At 44.5% G+C, this 21,050-nt stretch overlaps 1 protein-coding gene across 3 annotated transcripts in view; it reads right to left on the bottom strand.

Annotated features, from left to right (window-relative positions):
- FNIP2 (folliculin interacting protein 2) overlaps positions 1 to 21,050 on the bottom strand; it is a 65,397-nt gene that overhangs the window by 13,166 nt on the left and 31,181 nt on the right. For all 3 annotated transcript variants that reach the window (XM_078875458.1, XM_078875460.1, XM_078875459.1), the window contains exons 2-8: positions 19,919 to 20,042; positions 7,694 to 7,819; positions 5,548 to 5,648; positions 4,996 to 5,079; positions 4,331 to 4,428; positions 3,010 to 3,105; positions 76 to 147 (exon numbers count right to left, since the gene is read on the bottom strand). In XM_078875458.1, coding sequence (XP_078731584.1) covers positions 76 to 147; positions 3,010 to 3,105; positions 4,331 to 4,428; positions 4,996 to 5,079; positions 5,548 to 5,648; positions 7,694 to 7,819; positions 19,919 to 20,042 — 701 coding nt within the window. The remainder of the gene's footprint in view (positions 1 to 75; positions 148 to 3,009; positions 3,106 to 4,330; positions 4,429 to 4,995; positions 5,080 to 5,547; positions 5,649 to 7,693; positions 7,820 to 19,918; positions 20,043 to 21,050) is intronic.

A 21,050-nucleotide genomic window follows, 5' to 3' on the forward strand; every position in this document is an offset into this window, starting at 1 on the left:
GAGACATCAATTGCGGCAAAAATAAGTACACAAAAAATACCCCGAGGGATTGTGGTTCCCCTTCTTGAAACTCACCAGAGCGGGCGATGCCACTGTCACTGTCCTCGTTCTTGCCGCGGCTCGGCATGTCGAGAGGAGAGCTGTACGCTGCACGGCACAATCAGGAGTATTGGGACGGTGCGGGGGGAGACCATCAAGAACGAGCCAACACCGCACTTCCCTCCTCAGCACGCCCCCTTGGCGTGATTGGTGCCAATTACGTCAAATTGAAAATCACTTTTCTTGGCACAAAGTTGTGACTTTAAATTTCACATTGCACACGAGCTCAGTTTTGGATTTCAGGCTTTGCATAGACAGCCTGAGGTTAGTTTAGGAGACTGAATTTTGCATAAACTGGATTTCTTAGGACTTGTCAATATAAATTGTCATTCCCAGCCGTGAATTTACTGCTCAAGCTGCACTAGTATCGCAATAAACCACCATAATCCCAACAAAACAATTATTTAAAGAGCCAAAGGGCTACATCTCCTGAAGATAACTTAGTTACAAATGAATACACATCCATTTTTACGTTATCAAACACTACCTTGGGATAGTGTAGGCTGTCATAACAGCTTTCGTGTCCATATGGTAATATATGGTCAACACATGGACTATATCTCACGTAAAAATCACTGTCACCTCGATAACAGTTATCTGGCAAGTTACAAGACGGCTGTTTAACATCTTTCAAACAAAGCTCTCTACAGCTCAAAGTTCCAGATAAGTTGACAGCATTGTCTAATATCTCTCTCACGCACGGCTGGATTTATTACACGTGATAACGGCTAAGGAGACATTCACTTTGGTTCTTTCGGTAAAGCCACGTACCGAAAGAACCGAAGAGTATGGATTCCTGCAGTCACGAAAGCTTCAAATCAAGATTAAGGAGACATTGAAGATTTTAGAGCAGACACCCATAACCTTATCTAACCTAGACTGATTCTCCCCTTCAGTAAACCACCCATCCATGATGCTGTCAAATTCCACATTGTAAAAGGGCAGGACTTGTCTGTTAAGATAGGACGGATCAGAGCGCAGCTTTCAATAACCAGCCAAGCCATCGTATGCATACAACGCTGTCAAATTATTTGGAACAAAGTGCTTTATTAGCACTTCAACGGCTGGCAAAAAATCAAGACAATTTCAAACAAACGCTGAAAATATAAGCATTTATGTTTGTCATTATTTCAGCCAAATGTTTATATTGCCAGGAGTATTTTCAGCGTCTCTTTAATTGCCTTGTACTTTCCCCCCCCCCCCCCGTGCACATATCAGACAGTTGCTCTAGACAGCTGCATTCATTACTAAATCGGTGCACGTACACAAAACCGAGTTGATTCACACAAATCCTGTGTTACGTCAATCGTTATCACCACAATCAACAGCACACCAAATACGCAGAATGATTTCATACAAAAGGACATCTGAGGGGTTAAACGTACAGACAGCAGATTTCATCTACGAAAACATATTATTGCTGTTACTTTGTTCAAGATTTGTAAAAACCCATTAAAATCATAGTCCGCTTCACGACTTCAGCCTCATTTCCCCACCAAGATGTAAAGTGCTCAGTTAGGTTTCCAGTGGCACAACTTTTCCGGTGATCGCACAAACAAAACCCAGTGTGAACCAAACGGTGAGATCGACACGCCACCTCAGTGCAAGTTCGACACCAGGGTGAGGGGGGCAAGAGGCCCTTGGGTTTTAGGCAGAGCAGTGGAAGTTAATCAGATACATCAAAAACATTAGTAAGCGCTGTGGTTGTTAGCACAATGGAACCCAGAGGGAGAGGAGTGGATGATCCTGCCTATGTGTCATCATACACTCCGGTAGAAACTAATTACTCATAAAAAACTAATTATTGAGAATAAATGTGAAAATACTGGCGATTTATATTGAGATCGGCTACTCGTGTAAATGTGTTTAAATAGAGCACTCAACAGTGGCGACTATAGAATTGGTTATGTGTGGAGGTTGAGTGAATGTTTACCAACAAAGAGGACTTCCAAATCTAAATGGTGCTTATTTGTGCAACATGAATATATGCCTATGTACATAAATACCAATTGGCATTAAGTACTCAAGTCAGCCAATCGCCATAAAGCGGACACTGGGAAGCCGTAAATTTAATGCTCACAATTCCATGATGACCACTTACATTTTTGAAATGGCTACCAATTGATTTGACTGATGATTCATTCGGACAAAGGGCCCTATAGGGGCATAATGGTCATTTGGACGTGACAAGGCTCCCGCTTGCACTGAGAGAGACTGTTTCGTGCTCCTGGCGTGCGGAAAAAATTGGAATTAAAGGGGTCACTGTAGCCTGGCCCCTCTTTTACACAATAGGCAGTTGTGTAACCGAATTGCCCCACATTTGCCACTTACTATGAGGTCAATATGGGGAGGGAGGGAAAAAAAGGCAGCAGAGCCGTAACACAGAGGCATCCGCAGCAGAAAGGGTTTAATACCAAATAACGTTTGGTGCTCGGCTCAGATTGTCGCATCCAATTTTTAGAGCAGCAAGCATCAATTAAGATGTACAGTCAATTCTGTCTAATAGTAACTAATCATACCCAGATATTATTTACTGATCATGGGACTAACCCCAAAAGTTGTGTAAATGAAACCGGTTACAACCTATGACACTATAATTGGGTGAAAGGAATAGGTTGGGGAAATTGTGGCAGAAACATCTTCACAACAGAGCCCTGAGACAACAGAGACCACTCCACACTGCGATGCAAGCTACCTTGATAAACCAGGGCCTGATGATTGCCCCTTGTGAATAGAAGTCGTACATCCAAAAATATAGACCTTGCTGCTCTCTTCCTGATTATAATTTATTGATATGCCACTCAAACAAACAGAAGAGGGAAGCATGATCAAGGATGGGGGGGGGGTGTTAGTGTTTTTTTTAAATGCAGCAGGATGCAAACTAACAGGTGGACATCACGACAGACAAACCTGCGAAGAAAGAGGCACTCCGCACTAAGCCGAACGGCATAGCGTCCAGCCCTTGCATTGAACCAGCCTGCCTACGGCAGCACAAGGAGAGGAGTCCTACTGGAGGAAAGGAGATGGGACCCAATGGTTAGAGAAGAGGGCAGCGGAAGGTGAAGAGTGCACGCAACACTGAAGACGGAGTAAATGAGACAAATATAGCCGACGGACAGACGACAGAACGCACTTACGTTAGACGCTAACTGAAATGGGAAATTAGAGACAAACAGGAGACAACGGAGGCAAAAGAACGGCGCACAAATATAGTAGAGTCTTGAGATGGCACAAATATACGGAGTGTAAACTAACACGTAAACCTGTCTTGTGAAAATGATGTGCTATCAAAACCTGGAAACAGAAAACATGTTAATGAAAAACAATTGTCACACATCACTCAGATTTAATCATTGTAAATGTGTGCACCTTTCCGAGCTTACAATAAACATCAAAAGCTGTTCCCTGAGCTGCAGTCAGTGTACCTCATGGATGAGTGAATTGTTGGCAATGCATGTAACGTCATTCCAATCATTACCCGTCTTACATATGCCGCTTGAGTGGTGGGACACTTGAAAGAGACCAATATGAGCCCCGAAATAATAAATAAATTTGCCCAAAATATTCCCTTGTCTTTCGTGTTGTTTGCCGCTTGTTTTCCCGGTTGCGTGTGCCAACGCAAACTCTTGTAGAAGTTATCATCAACCTGCTGTGCCACGTCAAACAGTGTGCACTTACCTAATATAAACCACATGCATCTCAATAAATGTAGTTACTCACTCCTGAATAAACACTTAATTAAATATTAAGCGAAACCGCATTGCTTGCACAAGTTATTACGAACACAGCTGGTTCGTCGAGATAGCAAGGCCTGTGGCAGCATATAGACAGATGCAACCCCAAAAAACAAACATATCTCGTCGTCGTTAGGCACAAAGGCTATATTTTCCTACAATTTGGACACACGAGTGAAGCTGCGACAAGAAACCACATTTCATGATCACGTTCACAACCACTTAATCGCACTTCAGTGAACATCACAGCAGCAACTACGGAGGAGATTTTCATCACGATGTCACTGCAAGTGCCATCACTGGAGGGCGCTAGGGCAGTGCCCATGAAAGTACTTCAATACCCTTTTCCTCGCCTGCGTTGGAGAGCCCACAACTCACAGCCGAGGTCGGTACCTAGAAGACAAATGCTACGCGTTTTGACCAGGCGCTCGCCTGCTCCATATGGGCCATCCGCGAGCGTGGAGTTGTGTGCACGTGCACGGGGCGTGCGTGCGTACCTCGGGTTTTTTCCCGTATGACGGCACTGGAGTTCAGCACCGGGAAGGAGCGGGAGGAGGTGAGTCCCGCGTGGGTGTACTCGAAGCTGTCGGTCAGCCTGCAAACGAACAGCATAGCATGTCACCGCGTGCATAGCTGCCACAAATCTTTTAATAACGCATCATTTCCGAGGCTGACAGAACACTCAACCTAAGCGGCCTTTCACTGCACGCCTGTTAGCTTATGCGCTGTTTACATAAGGCTGAACGGCGTACTGAAATCGACAGAGGCAACAGGCGTATCTATTACGTATGTACGGTATTACGTATTGCAGGCAACTATGGTGAGAATTCACGGAAAAATGCATACCCACCAATTAGAAATAGATCCGTGAAATATACATATAGCAATGATATCTGTATATATACCCACCAATTATGGATGCAACAGGTGTGTAACCTTGGCTAAAGAATTCCCAACATGAAGCCTTACTCCTGAGAAATATCACGGGAATCTTTAAGATCTATAAGTGGATAAGACAGCTGTCTTAATGTCTCCAAGTGAAAAGAAAAAAAACCCGCGAGACATCTAGAAATACTGTGCTAGCCAAGTGGAGATGAACAGCCGAGGCAGTGCGTGGAGACGTGCGGCTAGTTTATGCGAGCGAGGTGGCACAGATACTCACAGGCTGCTGCTGCTGCCACTGAGGCTGCCCGTGCCTCCCATGTTCACCGTGAACACCTTACTCAGCATGATCTGGGGAGGACTCCTGCAACCGAGAGACAAGGATATACGCGCAAAGACACACACACAAAGATTTCCTGTTTAGCTTTACAGACATGCGATTTACCCTTTACCATTCCAAGACGTCTGCAAGTTGCAGGGTGGGTCCGGTTTACCACCGAACCTCGGAACGTGTAAGCCGTTCAGCGTTAATTTTTATTTAGAGATGCATAGCGCCGTTTTTAAAGACATTTTACTCGCCGCAGAGAACTGTAGTGACACGACCGCACTCTATGATAGCTGGCACATGCCCTCCCGCATGGCCCTTGTGGCAGCCTTGGTGCCGAAAAAGAAATTTTATTTAGTTTTTTTTCTCGAGTCCATTCTGATTATGTACACGTACATCATGTACACGTACATAACCGGAACGAGAAAGGGTTAAGGCCGGAACGGCGCACTACTTGGTGGTGTGGAGATACACCATGCCCGGACACCTTTGTCTCTCCGCGCTCACCGCATGTGGTGGATCTTGAGCGTCGATCCCTTGTAGCTCATGGCCACGGAGCCGAACATCATCTCTCCTAGCATCTTCACGTCGGGGCCCATGCGCACATACTGGTCCAGGGAAGAGGGAAAGATAGAAACGCACGCGCGCAAAATAACATTAAAATACGCTATTATACAACCGTCAAATGAATATACAGTAAAACCTTGGATTGTGAGCATAATTCGTTCCGGAAACGTGTTTGTAATACAAAGCACTCATATATCCAGTTGTGATCACGTGACGCTCGGCAGACAAAGCGTACACGTACTACTCGTATTGCAAGACCTCGCTGGTTCAAATTAATATTTATTTTAAATTTTTGCTCGTCTTGCAAAACACTCACAGACCAAGTTACTCGCAATGCAAGGTTTTACTGTATGCAATACACAATAACGACGTTTGTCAATCCACTGCTGGATGAGGGCCTCGTCACACCGTGCGGGTTGTGTGGGATATTTGACCATACTTCACTCTGCTCATCAGTGCTGGTTGAAGGAGGGGTCAGCATAAGATGCAGGAGCATAGAAGCACAGTACAAGAATACATTTTGTTTCACTCCATCCTGCTGCTTAAAATGGAGCTCTAGAGCAGCCAATAACACCTGTTGTGAATAGCAGTCACCCATCAAAGCCCTATTCCTGGGTCAATCCTTGCTTAGCTTTTGAGAGCTGGAGAGATTGGGCACAGGCTGATTTGTCATAGGCACATGTATATCCATCACTTTAAAATGAAAAAATGTCCACACGAAACATTATCTGTATTCTGGGTTTTAAATAAAATCTTACGCTCCATATAATCGCATAACAGTTATGCAAATATAAGTTAACACATCTTCTAAGCTGATAGAATGAATACAGAAACAAAACAAACACGAGACAGACACATTTAGTAACAATAAAGACATCCATGATCTTACATGGCACAATGGATCTACAATATGACAATTAAACGATTTGTTAGCGAGGGAAAAACGTAAACAAGCACATGCAAATTTCGATTTAAAGCTTTCGTGACTGCAGGGATTCATATTCTTAGTTCTTTCGGTAAAGTCACGTAGAAGGAAAATAAAAAAATATAAATAATAAAAAAATAACAATAAACACATGCAAGTGACGCGTGAGACTTTTAAAGTCCGATACAGTCACCTAAGAGGAGGCATGACTGCTCGCCTGAAGCCCAGTGTGCCACACTTAAGCGCCAGGTTTGCCCAGTCTGTCATCCTGAACCGACAATTGCTTCGGTTCCCAAAATTAGGAAACTAATAATAGCCACTTTTCAAGCATTGAGCATGTTAACTTCACTTTCAACATCGCAACTTCAACCCAAAAGAATTGTGATAAAAGTCTGTATCGAGTTACTGCCAACCAGGGCACATTCCTGCCCTCGGCTCATGTGTTCATTTCAGAAGATGATTCGAGCTTCTGTTTTCATTCTCCTAGCCGATGACCTTAGACTAGATGGCACGGGAATGAGGGCAGGCATACAAATTTGTGGGCACGCTCTGCCACAAAGAGAGGCTTTGTTAAATTTAGCCAGGGGTCACACTGGGATGAGGACAACGTGTTTGATTTCTATCCTGCCAGACACAAGATTGGGTTACCACATGGAAAGTGTTATCTAAGAAGTTGTCTACATGGAAATCGGTCCTTCAGGAGTTTGGTTAGAACCTCACGGAATGGGCCTAAAGCACTGGGCCGGGAAAGCTTTAGGAGCGCATACGCTTCGTATCGACATAAAACAACAGTGTCAGATTGTATGACATTGAATTATAGTTGCCCAATGACAACAGTGGATTCTGCAACCATAGCCATTGAAGCATCGCATGACATCAACGCGATTATTAACGCAAAGGTAATTGTGTACAAGTGGAACTATTTAATTAAAAATTACAGTTCGCTCAAACCAACCTGTAAAAGCGTGACTAGCCACAATCCAGCCCAGCCTGGATTTGGCCTCACCACATACAATTCAGCCAAAGCTGGTTTAATCCTAGCCCCACCTGATCCAAACCTGACCCAATCTAGAGCAGCTGGCCTTAGGCTAGCTCAACGCGGGCTACCCATAGTTCACCTAACCAGAAGTTGTTTTTATCCCAAACATGCCCCAGCCCTACCTGGTACTTGGGCTGAGCATCCCCGCCAGACGGAGTCTGCGAGGAGGAGGAATTGGAGTTGAGGCTCCCCGAGCTCCCGCCGTTTGAGCGGCACTTGCCCAAGCCTCTCGGCGACTCATCGCTCTTCTGCAGCACACAAAACAAAGACACGAACAGCACGCGCTGTTAACAATGTGGTGCAAGCATGAGGTGGCTGGGTATGTATGTACGTTCATTGAACTTCTTTCGCACCGTAGCCAACCATGCTTATCTGAGGTGCGGGGGAAGGAAAACGAACTAAACACAAAAAGCAGTTCTAAAGGAATGAGTTTTCAATCTAGATTCAAAAGTGCATAGCTCCAGATTTGAAGTTCTCATGACTGCAAGGATTCACTCTGTTTTTTTAGGTAAAGTCACGTATGTAAAAAATTAAAATTAATTAAATCACGACGTTTCGGAGGCAACACAAGCTTCCGTCTTCAGGTGGAACCGTCACAGCAAAATTACTGTATCAAGTGAGCTGCAGTTTATTCCTGATATCGAAGAAAAGACGGACACAAAAGCGCATCAAAAAGCGCGAAGGCAGTGACCATCTTTGTTCGATGGTTAACCAAAAGCCGCTGCTAGGATGACCGTAGTTGGTGGGGTTGTTTATGCTCCTTGACGAAATCAGCAAGATATTGTTGTTCATTCATGGCAAGCAGAGGTCGGAGCTGCCCCTGAGACCCTGGGTTCGAATCCAGGCAGCCGCATGCGATTGAACAGGGTTCTCAGGAGAAGTAAGTTAAAGCAACGAGTGACTGACAGACCCCACAGCCTCATAGACAATTAAACACTCACATCAAGACCTATAAATTCACATAGAGATCTACAAACTCACATATACTGAATTGTGAATAATGAGAGTTTTCAAGGGTAGTGAGTTACCGGTCTCGGCTAGGTCACCAACGAGTGACTGACAGAGACCCCACACAGCCTCATAGACAACTAAACACTCACATCAAGACCTATAGATTCACACGGAGATCTACAAACTCACATATACTGAATTGTGAATAAATAGAGTTTAAGGGTAGTGAGTTACCGGTTTCGGTTAGGTCACCAACGAGTGACTGACAAACCCCACAGCCTCATAGACAACTAAACACTCACATCAAGACCTATATATTCACACGGAGATCTGCAAACTCACATATACTGAATTGTGAATAAATAGAGTTTAAGGGTAGTGAGTTACCGGTCTCGGTTAGGTCACCAACGAGTGACTGACAAACCCCACAGCCTCATAGACAACTAAATACTCACATCAAGACCTATAGATTCACACGGAGATCTACAAACTCACATATACTGAATTGTGAATAATGAGAGTTTTCAAGGGTAGGGAGTTACCGGTCTCGGGCTAGGTCACCAATGAATGCACACACAACCATCTTATTAAAGTTAATAGATAAGGCAAGTGATGTTTAAAAAAAAATACGCTCTTGGAGCTCAGTACAACACAAAAATCACGTATATACAATGGACACATTACAAACACACACGTGAGCAGATTCAGATATTAAAATGCTTTGGGCTATGACTCACTAGAGCACATTCTCTAGCTCTCGTCCAAATGTAACACGTGCCACCCCCTTTTTGCCAAAGGCTCGCCATGAGCTTCAGCTTGCCGAGACACGAAAACAAATAAACAAACCACCACCAGGCAAACACACACGAGTCATACAAGGCTGCTGAACGAACGAACACAAAGACGACATCGGTGTCTTTTCAGTTTCAACAGAAGGTGGGCGTAAATACAACAACGAGGGAAGCCGCCAGGTGCAGATGTGGGGGTTAGCGAGCGAGATGAGTAAAGCCCCACGGTGAGAGCAGCCTTGGCAACGGCTCTCAACCACAACACAACACCGCCACCGTCACGCCCGGTGAAGGTGTGCGGGCGAAGCAGCGCGTGATTGTCCCGTTGCGACAATGACCTCGGCAGAGGTTAGTCACCATGTCAATCATTAGAGAGACGCGTCGGTCGAATTTCATCTGCATTTGTGCAGCGACGTACAGCTTTGCAGGACAGCAGGCGACAAACAGATGTGTTACGGCCTTTAACAGACTGATGGGGCAGGTGTTGTTCGCGAGGGCCAATTAAGACCTGCAAGGCAAACGAGAGTGGTTGGTGCACTCACACAACACCACGTCTGGCCAGCTTTGTCTCCCTAGTGCTGTTTTATTTACTTACACACATAACAGGATTTAATTTAAGGCTGCAATGACCTAGGGCAGGCCCCAGGACCAGTTCAGATATCGCTCACCACTTCTGTTAGCGGTGGCCAGGAATCGACCTCAGTTTGCGATATTCGTAGCGGAGTTCACTAACCATTGCGACGGTTCTCCACAAATATTATCTATCCCCCTTCAAGGTCACCGAAGGCTATCGAGAAAAGTTACTGTCAGCGAGCGTCTATCATGGCCACCGTGGGTCACGAAAAGCAAGGCGAGCTCATCGCCACATCAGGCCACCTGAGGAGCCCAGCAATTACGTACAATGCATGACGTTCTCATTTTTGAACGGCCGACTGCTACGTTCAGTTTACGTTAAAAAAAAAATGACTGGCTTCCTGGGGCGTAATTTACGACAGGAGACACGCGCGTTCACCATCGTGTTTCATTAGGGCGTCGTAAAAGAATGGCATGGAATGGGGCAAGTGTGCCAGTTGTGTCCTATCGCTTTGAGTGGAGTCCTAACACCAACGTAAAAAAAATATCCTCATCACATCTTGTACGTCCAGCGTTGAGGTGAAGTAAATTACATATTAATTGAAGATAACATATTAACTTAAAGAATAAACAATTAAAATGTTTTAATGCCAGTGTTAAAATAAATGAAATAACCCTGTGTGTCCTGACTTTTGTATAGACACGTGTGTAGAGTCACAGATGGCATGGTGGAGTAAGCCAAATACCTTCTGTAGGGGCTCAATACAGCTCTTTCTACCAACGCTCCTCTGCCAGCAGTGGCATGAGCAAGCAATTGCAGGGCTGCACCTTTAAATATATAAACGTGTTTACATGAATGATACACAATGCAGCGGTGGCCACAGTTTGGATATGAATATTTTAGTTTTTAATTCATTGAGGGCTAAGAGGTTTTACTTACATACAACACAATAATATGCAAAAAGAAAGTGAAGTCGTATAACAGCCTATAAGCAGTGACATTACCATCCACTCAAGGATACATATTTTGAATGTTAAAATCGCAAATCTGGTTTTCAGTTTACATTTTGAAACCCATAGCAGTCTTGAAAAATCTGGACGTGAGCCAGTAAGTTGCAGGCGGGCGCAGCAACAAAAAACAAACATAAGGAATCCTCATGGTAGCTTCGGAGGAGGAAAGCACGTGAGCCGTGTGTGTTTATTCTTGGGGAGTGAACTTTTTACATTCAAGTTTTGCGCGAGCTGTGCAGAGCGAGTTGGGGGTGGGGTGGGTGCCGTGCAGAGCAGCCGTGGAGAGAGTAGATGTGCCACGGTGCGTGTGGAGGAATTGCAAAGGGACTGCAGATGTCACAGGAAAGGAGCCGTCATGCAGAGAGTGGGTTGGTAGTAAAAATACACAGGCTGCGTGTCAAATGGTCCACCGGCCAAAACATCCATTCCTTCCAAAGAGCGCACGTGATGACTTTTTTTAGATTTATCCTACCGCAAAAGTTTGGGGGCTGAACACATTGCACGCTAGCCCCAATGGATTTCAAGACCTCAGGTTCGAGTCTGACCAAAAGCCCCATGACAAAGGACGCTAAGCACACAATTAAAAACAAGCGTTTTAAGTGTGCAGTATTTGTACCAAAAGGTGTAAATAAAATAAAAATCGTCATTGATATGCTGACTGGTGTATCTGTGTAGGCCAAACATGGAAAATGTATGTATGCGTGTATAAATATATGCGCACACACACCCACACAAACGGATATAACAGAGGCAGCAGGCAGCATGTGATGCGGCGTGGGTGGAACTATATTTATGGTCACATACCCCGTATAGTGTGCAAGAGGCCGTATTTTATTTCGCTCCCCGAAAGGGCCTGGCGTACTTGCGATAACAGCTTTGGCCCCCGATGGTGCCAACACTTTGTTTATCGGAATATTTGTTTACACTTACAGACTACACGCTTGGCTTGTGTCCACATTCAAGCCCTCGCACAACAGAAGAGGGGGTTGGTTCGGGTGGAGGGATCTGTCCTTCCCTCGGCCAACTCGGGGGAAACTTTTAGTAGGAGACCGACTTTCAATGCGTTCACTCGGGCACAAGTTCTCTCACCAATTGAAATGCAAGTGCGCTCCAGGTCAACGCACATGCTTGCACACCAATGCAATTACAGCTTTAGATTTTTCGCAATTTCAAAATAGGTATTGGATACATGGTCAAGATCACTCAGAGTAAGTGGTGGATGTCATACCCCTTTCCAGACTTTTATGGATAAAACATCAGACTCTGCATTCATTGGATGTTAACGAGATCCCATGACGCTGTCTAAATGTGAGTCATTGGTACGCATGGTGTCATGGCCAAATTAAACACCCAGCAATAAGGTAAACGTCATGCCAATGATCTCACGAATGGCGCTATTATCTCTCCAGCAACGTTTACACCACATGCAAAACACACGATGTACTAAATTTTTATTTAAAGCTTTCGTGACTGCAGAGATTCATATTCTTGGTTCTTTCGGTAAAGTCACGTAGAAGGGAAATAATAAAATAATATAAATATAAAACAATTAAAATTCTCACGACGTTTCGACTGCAACACAAGCAATCATCATCACCTGATGATGATTGCTTGTGTTGCAGTCGAACCAAGAACACACGATGTACGTTATGTTGAACTTCTTTCGCACCGTACACAGCCAACCGTGCTAATCGGAAGTGCCTGCAGCATCACCAAGAGGCCCCAAAGGGATCACTGATCCCCCCAACATGAGCAAAGCTGGTACACAGCTGCAAGTTACCAAGGCACGACAAATCTACGGCCGTGACCCCGGATGCAAGAGGTATTTGACCCTACAAGACCACGTGTTAACACCATGAAATCCCACAATCTCCAGCGGGCATCACGCTCTTTTGCATATGGATGCAAGTTAAAAACTTCCATATTTTACACACTGTCCTCAAAATCCCCTTTTCAGGGATATTATGAATATACATCCAAAAATACTACTTGTAATGATTCCGGTATACAGTGTTGGAATACAAGTTAAGTGTTTTGAAGTCGTTGTTCTTGCATTTCTACGGTTGATATCGAACATGTGGCAAGGCGCTTGCTCAAGGAAATACTGCAGGCGTGAAAAGAAATCACAACCACACGTGCGGCAGGTATGAAAACAAAATGCGCCCATTTGCCAATGTGAACGTTCAGCGCAAGTCCTGCGGTCCGAACGAAAACACTCGCACCTCAGGGCTGTTTGAAAGTTAAATAATTAACCACGGGTTTGCGTCAAATGAAATAGCAGGGAGGTACAAGCACTAGAAATAGCACACTTTCCCTAAGGTGATCCAAGAGTGCCAAGGTCGTGCCCGCTACCATGCTGGCGAACATCTCTATCGTGAGCTGTTGCTGGGTGTATGAGAGAGGATCTTTGTTTAGGAGAGGGGCCAATTCATGCTATGCACCTAATGGGAGGCTGAACTCCTCAATCTCTCAGGGCACCTGCGATCGCGTACTAGGCACGTGCAGATTTATCAATTAAAACGCTCAAATCAATTGTTGTGCTCACTAAAGATGCATCAAATTGTGGCAAGTAATAATTGATAGTGTAAGATAAGTTCAGGTTAAGAGAGCAAATAAAACCACAAACGAGTCAATGAGAATACAAATGAGACTGTCAACATTTGATCTTAAAAAAAAAAGTAAATTATTGAATCGATTTGCAGCCCTGAATCACGACAATTCATCGACTCGCAAGCAGGGTGGGTGTGGATCATTCCATGGCTCTCCACGTAGCCGTCCACACTGGTCAACATTGAGATGAGCAGAATCACAATTTGCTCCACTCGAAGAAAAGAAAACCTAAACATCTCACTGTAGTGTGATCACATCATCCCTAGTTGATCAGAGGAGATCACCTCTAACCAAACATGGGAGTTCGATACCATAACGCTGAACAGGAAATGAAACCATCACCTTTGAACGGCCAACCCTGTGCTCTGACCTCCACATCATGGCTTCACAAGGCAAGTGTGCTTAACTGTCAGCTATAAAGGAGTCCAGGTGGTTTCCTAGCGTGAGGGCGATTACCTCTGGGCACAAGGGTTGGTGGCAGTTGTCAGGGCAGTGTTGTGGAAACGTAGTCACCGCGGCCTGGTATTCGTTGAGGCGGCAGGTCACAGATGCTGCTCAGGTTGCTTTTATCTGACGTAAAGCCCTCCTTGCTATCCTGATTATTGACTAACGTGGCTCGTAAACACGATGGGCCTTCCTTATAGATTTGCTTCAGACATTAATTGGCCCGTCTGTACAAAACAGTAGAAATATTTTATTCAGAGTAGTAAACACTATTTGAAGATATACTTATAACGATATCATTGGATAGCTAGAGAACAAAAGAGCTAATATTAAATACAAAAGCTCCCAACTGCACAACGAACAAGTCCTGTAGACACATTGAAGAGTGCAGTTTTTCCAGTCAAATTCGCATTTGGTCCTTCATTTAGCCCCTATCATTTATTCAGCATCTAGTTCGCTGTGGTTTTTAAAACGGGCTATTTAAGTGAAGTGGGCGACTAGGAAAGCCTGCGTTCACCCTCGACGCCACCTCAATTGACCAGTCCTTGGAGATATATGGTGACAGGTGCGGACACATTGTTCCTTTCTCAAAGCTCTCTTCAACGATTCCCGGATCCAAAGGGAATCATCGCTCACATCATGCACAGGAAGAGTCCCGCGGGTGCAGACACCCGACGTATAAAAAACCACATTCACTTCGAAGCCAATCCAGTTGGGCAAACGTTCCAGGCAGAGTTTTCCAAAGTGTCAGCAGTCACCTGCGATTCACGTTGCCAACCATGGCAGAGGTCATGCAAGTGTAGTACAACATTGACCCTGGGGGATTGTACTTTTCCCGACTTGCGCATGACCACTGTGCATGGTTCAAGGCAACAACAACAGCAGCAGCAGCGGTGACGGTGCTGCATAGATCGCGGCACCACCGTTAAAAATAGTCGTCCGCTTTCTGTAATTGGGACACAGCAATGCTTTCTGAATTGTAACAGGACATGATAAGCACAAGAAGTGGCTAGTGGGCATACAGGGTACGAAACGCAAGGTTTTTTTTTTGGTTCAATAATTAGGATTGTTCCAATATTGTTGAAAAAAATTTTTCCAATGAACTTCATTTACAAAAGACAAGAATGCCACCGTCTGGTGCCATGCAGGGATGGAGTGAGAGGATGGTGTCGTGGTGACAATTGTGCTTCGCAGTAAAAAAGACTCTGGGTTTGATTTGCAACAGGCATCTTTCTCTGTGGACTATGTATGTTCTCCCCCCTGTTCTGTATGGGGCTCCTCAGAGTTCTCCAGTTTCCTCCCAAAAAAAAACTGGTTTGTTAGTTTGTTGTGCAATATTACTAAGGACCTTGTACTCATTACCTGCACTATTGTTCTTTTTCGTCTTAAGTGTTTTTGTTGTTGCTGCTGCACTCATGTACCAAGGATTTCCCTTGCAAAATAGTTGGGTGATTGGCTAAAACGGGATTATGTGTAACAAATAAAATAAACTCAAACTAAAAATACATAGAATTAACTGGTATTGGCCCAAACATCCCAATTGCCTGCAAATTACCCAGTTGGGATACACAAAGCAACATTAACCCCGACTCTGAAAACTTGTCTTGAGACTCGGTGAGGCTTTGCTAGGAAGACAAACATAATAAAAGAAATAAATGCTCAGAACACTGTGATCCATGCTCTAGATTGGCCCACGTGTTTAAGACCGTTCTACGCATAACTGTGCTATGTTCATCCATGCTCAGTCAGGCATCATGCGGCAGGGTCAGTGAAAAACGTATTGTTAGTTTTTCTCGCTGTGAGCCACAACCCAAGATTGTGCTTGTAAAAAGCATCTTGCTCTGATGTTGCAATCTAACTGAACAAACCGCTGAGTTACGCAAAATGCAGTCTTGTGACATGCATTTACATGATTACTGGCAAGGCTGGTTGGGTTAATAAAGCCACACATCAACAAAAGCCCTTGCGAATGCCGAATCACATGCAAAATCACGATGCCTTGGCATGCTGCACTGCTGCCCCTCATATTTGCTCTCAGCCCTGCTACTTTTGATTTAATAAGCATGCCAAGCCACTCCCCAGTACCAACATCGTGAACATTCTACAACTGCCTCCAATGTGGTCAGCCATCAGAAATGGCAATAATGGCAAATTATGATATTTTTCTATTTAAAATTTCATTAAAAAATTGCCATTCGGAAAAATTTGTAACAAATAAACATCTACTCCAGTTATACAAATCACATAAATTAAAATGTAATACTCATTTGAAAAGGCTCGATTAAAGCTAATAAACAAACCTTATTCAACACAGGTTATATGTAATAAGTATTCTAAAAAAGTTTTATATATTTGGGTGATTATGTGGTAAATAACTTACAAATCAATGCTGGTGAATTAAACAGTGATAAAATTGGCCATTTTATGAATCGCATGAATCTGCTCTGTATACAACATTTAGACAATATTAAAGCATCAAATGATGCTAATGTAATTTTTTTTTATTATTATCAGGTTCTGAATCTCATGCTGCAATTCCATTGCACATAATTGTCCACTTACAGCAATGAATAAATCTGCTGGATATCACGATGATTCGAGGGCACGATCACCATAGAAAGGTTGAGAGTTAAAATCCTGGTCCAGTATCAGTTGAGTATACCACCTCTCTCAGCGTCAACAAAATAATTTCGACTTTGTGGGAAGTCCATGATGGCCATCCTATGGACAGACTGGCCCTCACCATGGGAATGTGGAACTTCCACAGAGCTGGATCAGTGCCACCCCCCATCCATTGGTAATTTGTAGAGGAAGACTTTGAATTTAATAACGTTCTAACAACAGTATTATAATACAATGCTGATATGTTCTTAAACCATTGACGTTCAGTGCAAATGGTAATGTTTCCATTATTAAATTTTAAATCAGATGTTCTGAAGTTTGTCCAGAAAACCTACAAGCAGTTATCGTTATCATAGTTCAGCTGCTACATTGGCTTACCCACCCGTGCTTTCGTAAGTAAAGTAGTCGAACAGTCGAGCACCGACTCTGCATCACGTGGTCACATGCCTGCACAGGTTCACCAAGTGCATCTTATCAGCACAGCAGATAATATGGGGAAAACGTGGCCGTATGTGCACAGCGGTGGTGGGTTCAATGAACTGCTATAACTTGCTCAATCAGTGTGGTGCTGTTCTGCTTAACTCAACTCCCCCTGCATCACCATAGCTTTTCATCCACATATATGGTGTAGAGTAGGGCCCATCGATCCAGGAGAATCCACAGCAACAATGCATCAAGGATAATAGCTGTGATGATGAGGTACGTTTGTTGAACTTCTTTTGCACCGTACATAGCCAACTGTGCTAATCATAGGTGCGGTGGAAGGACAACAAATTCATGATGAACAAAAGACTGGACCCAAATCCGGCAGATACCACCCCCCCCCCCCCATCAGTGCCAATTAATGCAACAGCTAAGGCAGACTGTAGAACCCAGAAAGTTAATGAAGGCAAGATCCAAGGCCTTGGGAGGAATCCAAACAATACGATCCAGCATGACCATCATCCGTGGAGGAAAGTTTTTCTTAAGCCACCCAACAGCCTTCACTGTTCCATTCTCTCAGCTCGTCTTCAGTCTCATATTTCATATCCTCGGATCATCTTTCCATCCTCTCATCCTCTTTTCAGTTGTCCTATTCCACATGCTGCGAACCATCTGGAAAGCATGCCCGAGTGCCGTTGACTCATCACGGGAAAGAGAGCAGGCTATTTCCATTGTGCGCTATTAAGCGTTACTGCTGCCCCCTATCAATTCCCGCTGTCTCTCGCAGATCTACATTTTATCTTGACAATTACACTGCTTATCCCTTGTCTATCTTCAGACAATATCATCCTACATTTTTCACAGTGGCTGGGTGATTCGATAGCAGACACTGAACAAAATAATTTGTGGATTTTGGTTGAAGTCTTCTGCAGACATTGATAAACTACCATATGTCATTAGCAAGTGAATGGTTCTGGGATATAATTAATGTTAGATAAATCGCCGAGGTGACACAATGGCGCAGTGGTTAGCACACCTTGCTCCGACCCTGGTCTCAGAAGTTTGATTCCCAGCTACAGCTAACATATCTAAACATGCTCTGGGCACCCCTTATTTCACCGACCCGCACTGATCAGTGTAGTAATAAAAAAAACCCTCATGGCTGGCACGACGCGGCAACGCTGTACATTTAAAAAAAAAATGTATCGGTGAAAGACAGTTCAAAATAAGAATATCTCCTTACATTTAAACTTACAATTGTTCATCTTTAAAAATAAAATCATCATCATCAGCGAAAAAAGCAACACCTCTTTCCAGAGCTTAAGAATCCATTCCCATGCGGTAACTGACAAAAGCCAAAGAATAAGCCACCAGGAAGAGTCTCTCTCAATGTCTTCCAGCGAGGTGTGCTGCGAGTGAGCATTTCAATGGTGGAGGTTTATCACTTGCATCAAACCGGGTTTTCCGACGGGGCCATTCCTCTCAAAAGTCAAGCCAGCAGTTGATTAGCAAGAATTAAAGAGAGGGACGGGGTGGCGTGAGGTCTCGTGTCCTGCCCTTGTGTCTCCCGCCCCGCATTGCGCGGTACGAAGATGTTGTATGCGAGCTGATGGCGGTGACACGGAAACGCGACACCAATCAGCTGAGGGGGGGCCTCGCGTGGGACTACACGCAGGGCTACGGGGAGTCGAGGTGAAAAGGGGGGCTGATAAACATAGTTAAGAGTAGCGGCAGCGATAAATACCCCCCCCCCACCCCCGCAGAATGTCTAGTTAAGTGGCGCTAAATGTAGAGGGGCCATTTAACCTGTGGATAGCAGCACATTCCAGGTGACCTGCGAATGTGTTGAACTAAGTGAGAGTTCAAAAACAAGTTTTTTTATGCGAATGCATAAGGTGTGTATGTACATGTGAACGTACAGCAATTTCTTCAATATACTGCTGGACGATGGGTTCCCCATACTGTACAGGTCGTGAGGTTAATTTAACCATACTTCACCAAGCCAGTCAGTTTGGATTGGTGAAGGCATAGGAGTATATCAATATAGCGCAACAATTGATAAAGCTCTAATTTCCACCATACAGCCCGCAGCCTTTTAACAATCTTCTGAAATATCGAAGCAATATCCAGGCTCACCCCTGCTTGGCTTGTGATATCCATTGAGATCCGGTGAATTTTGGGTAACTTGGTCATAGGTGAGATATTTAGGTATATTACGTAAACCCGTAAAGAGCTTCGGCAAAAAAGAATGTGCATTTCCTCGTAGCAGTGAAGAAACTTGGTTGTGTGATGTGTAACTGGTACCTATGATTTTTATTGCGCTGGTCCTAAATTTATAGAATATGCTACGAATGATATACTCTGTCCTCAATCATGTATTCTTGGCAATGAGGATGGAACACCCTAAATTCTAATAATGAGGACTCTTTCAAGCGGTGATATGAATGGACTTGGCAGAGGGAACGACATACTGTTTATCTTGCAAAGACGGGACTATCTTTGTATGTTGTGCGCGTGCAATTGTGGGGGACAGAGGGTAGAGGCATAACAGACTGCGCTATGAACCCACATACCCGAGTTCAATTCCTGGCCATGGCAGAGTAATATTTGAACAGGTCCTGAGGCCTCAAATTCGACTGACTGTAGCCTTTTATTGGTATACTTAGTAGGGTGTGTGTAGGCATCAGAAAGGGGGGAGACGAAAAGTGGCCATGCATGGTGCTGGTCACACCACACCTTCAGGAGCAGTTCCGGCCTCACCAAAGTATAATGCTCACTCGCTTGCCACACTGCACGCTTGTTTGGTGCCATGGCGGCCGCAACATTCTCTCGAGCAACATACGGTCTTTTTGAACCGGGTGCTCGCAAACATCACTTATTGGAGATTGTCTTAAGTGTGGCCACACACGTCAATCCAATGATTACCTGAGGGGCTTCATCAACGATGCGCACGGAGTCGGAGTCGAACAGATGCTGCCGGCCACGGCGGTCGCAGTCCTGGTAAATCACGAGCCGGATCTGGCTCCCATCAAATTCGCACGTGGGCCATCTGCTCGGCACAAGCACAAGAAAGCACATGATGAAAACACGTCATCATCATCATCAACCAGCAGCAGCACTACAAAAATTACTCCTTCCCAGCATTATTCCCCATTCACGTGGCGGGGGGAGGGGGGGGAATCTGCCTTTCCTGGTTTTCTCATCTACCCATTCCTGTCCTTGGCCCTCTTCTCCAAGACCACTCCACAGTCCTGGTTTACAAATGACTATTTTACGGCGATTCATCCCATAGTAGTGACCCACCAGCTCCACACGCAGACACGTGCGAATTAAAATGGAAAAGCTAATGGCAAAACGTACACTCAAATTATAAAACATGCCAAGACGACAAAAATGAGCGCTCAACAGTTTTGTTTGTTGGGTTTAACTTGCACTCGTACCCCAAACCTAATTGCAGCTCTCAATGGAACAATATCACGCAGGGTGGGTAGTACTGGTTCACATTTATTTATGAAAAAATACAACAGTTTACGTGCAGTTCATCAACACTAAAAAAACACGACGGAAGACAAGTTTACCGAACAAAGTACCACGGAGTCGCACAAGGTTATCAACGCTAGCAAGTCACACGCCAAGCACCCTTGAGTTTTACAAGGTGAAACCGATACCGAGATGCGAGGGCCTGTATTAATTTTATGACGGGCAGCGGGGGAACTCATGTGACCACCCACCTCATTAGGCCATAGGTTCGCACCCGGGGTTTTTTCCCACCACGTTCATCAAACCCAAAACTGGTCGCAATCGATGCACCCTCTAGAAATCCCAAACACTTTCGTGGAGCTAATACCCGAACCCCGACTCCGAAAAGCGACCATTAAACAACCCTCCCGTTCAGTCCGGCGTCATAAAAAGAGCGTAGGTTTACGTTGAAATGAACGAAGTGTCGATGGCAACTGTAAGGAAACTTTTGTTTCATCCTTAAACAAACCAGGGACTTGTGTTGTTTAACCTTCCTGTAATCATCTCAACAATTCAAGGCACATCGCAGACACCCGTA

This window comes from Lampetra fluviatilis, chromosome 41 (genome assembly GCF_964198595.1).
Source record: "Lampetra fluviatilis chromosome 41, kcLamFluv1.1, whole genome shotgun sequence".
NCBI lineage: Eukaryota > Metazoa > Chordata > Hyperoartia > Petromyzontiformes > Petromyzontidae > Lampetra > Lampetra fluviatilis.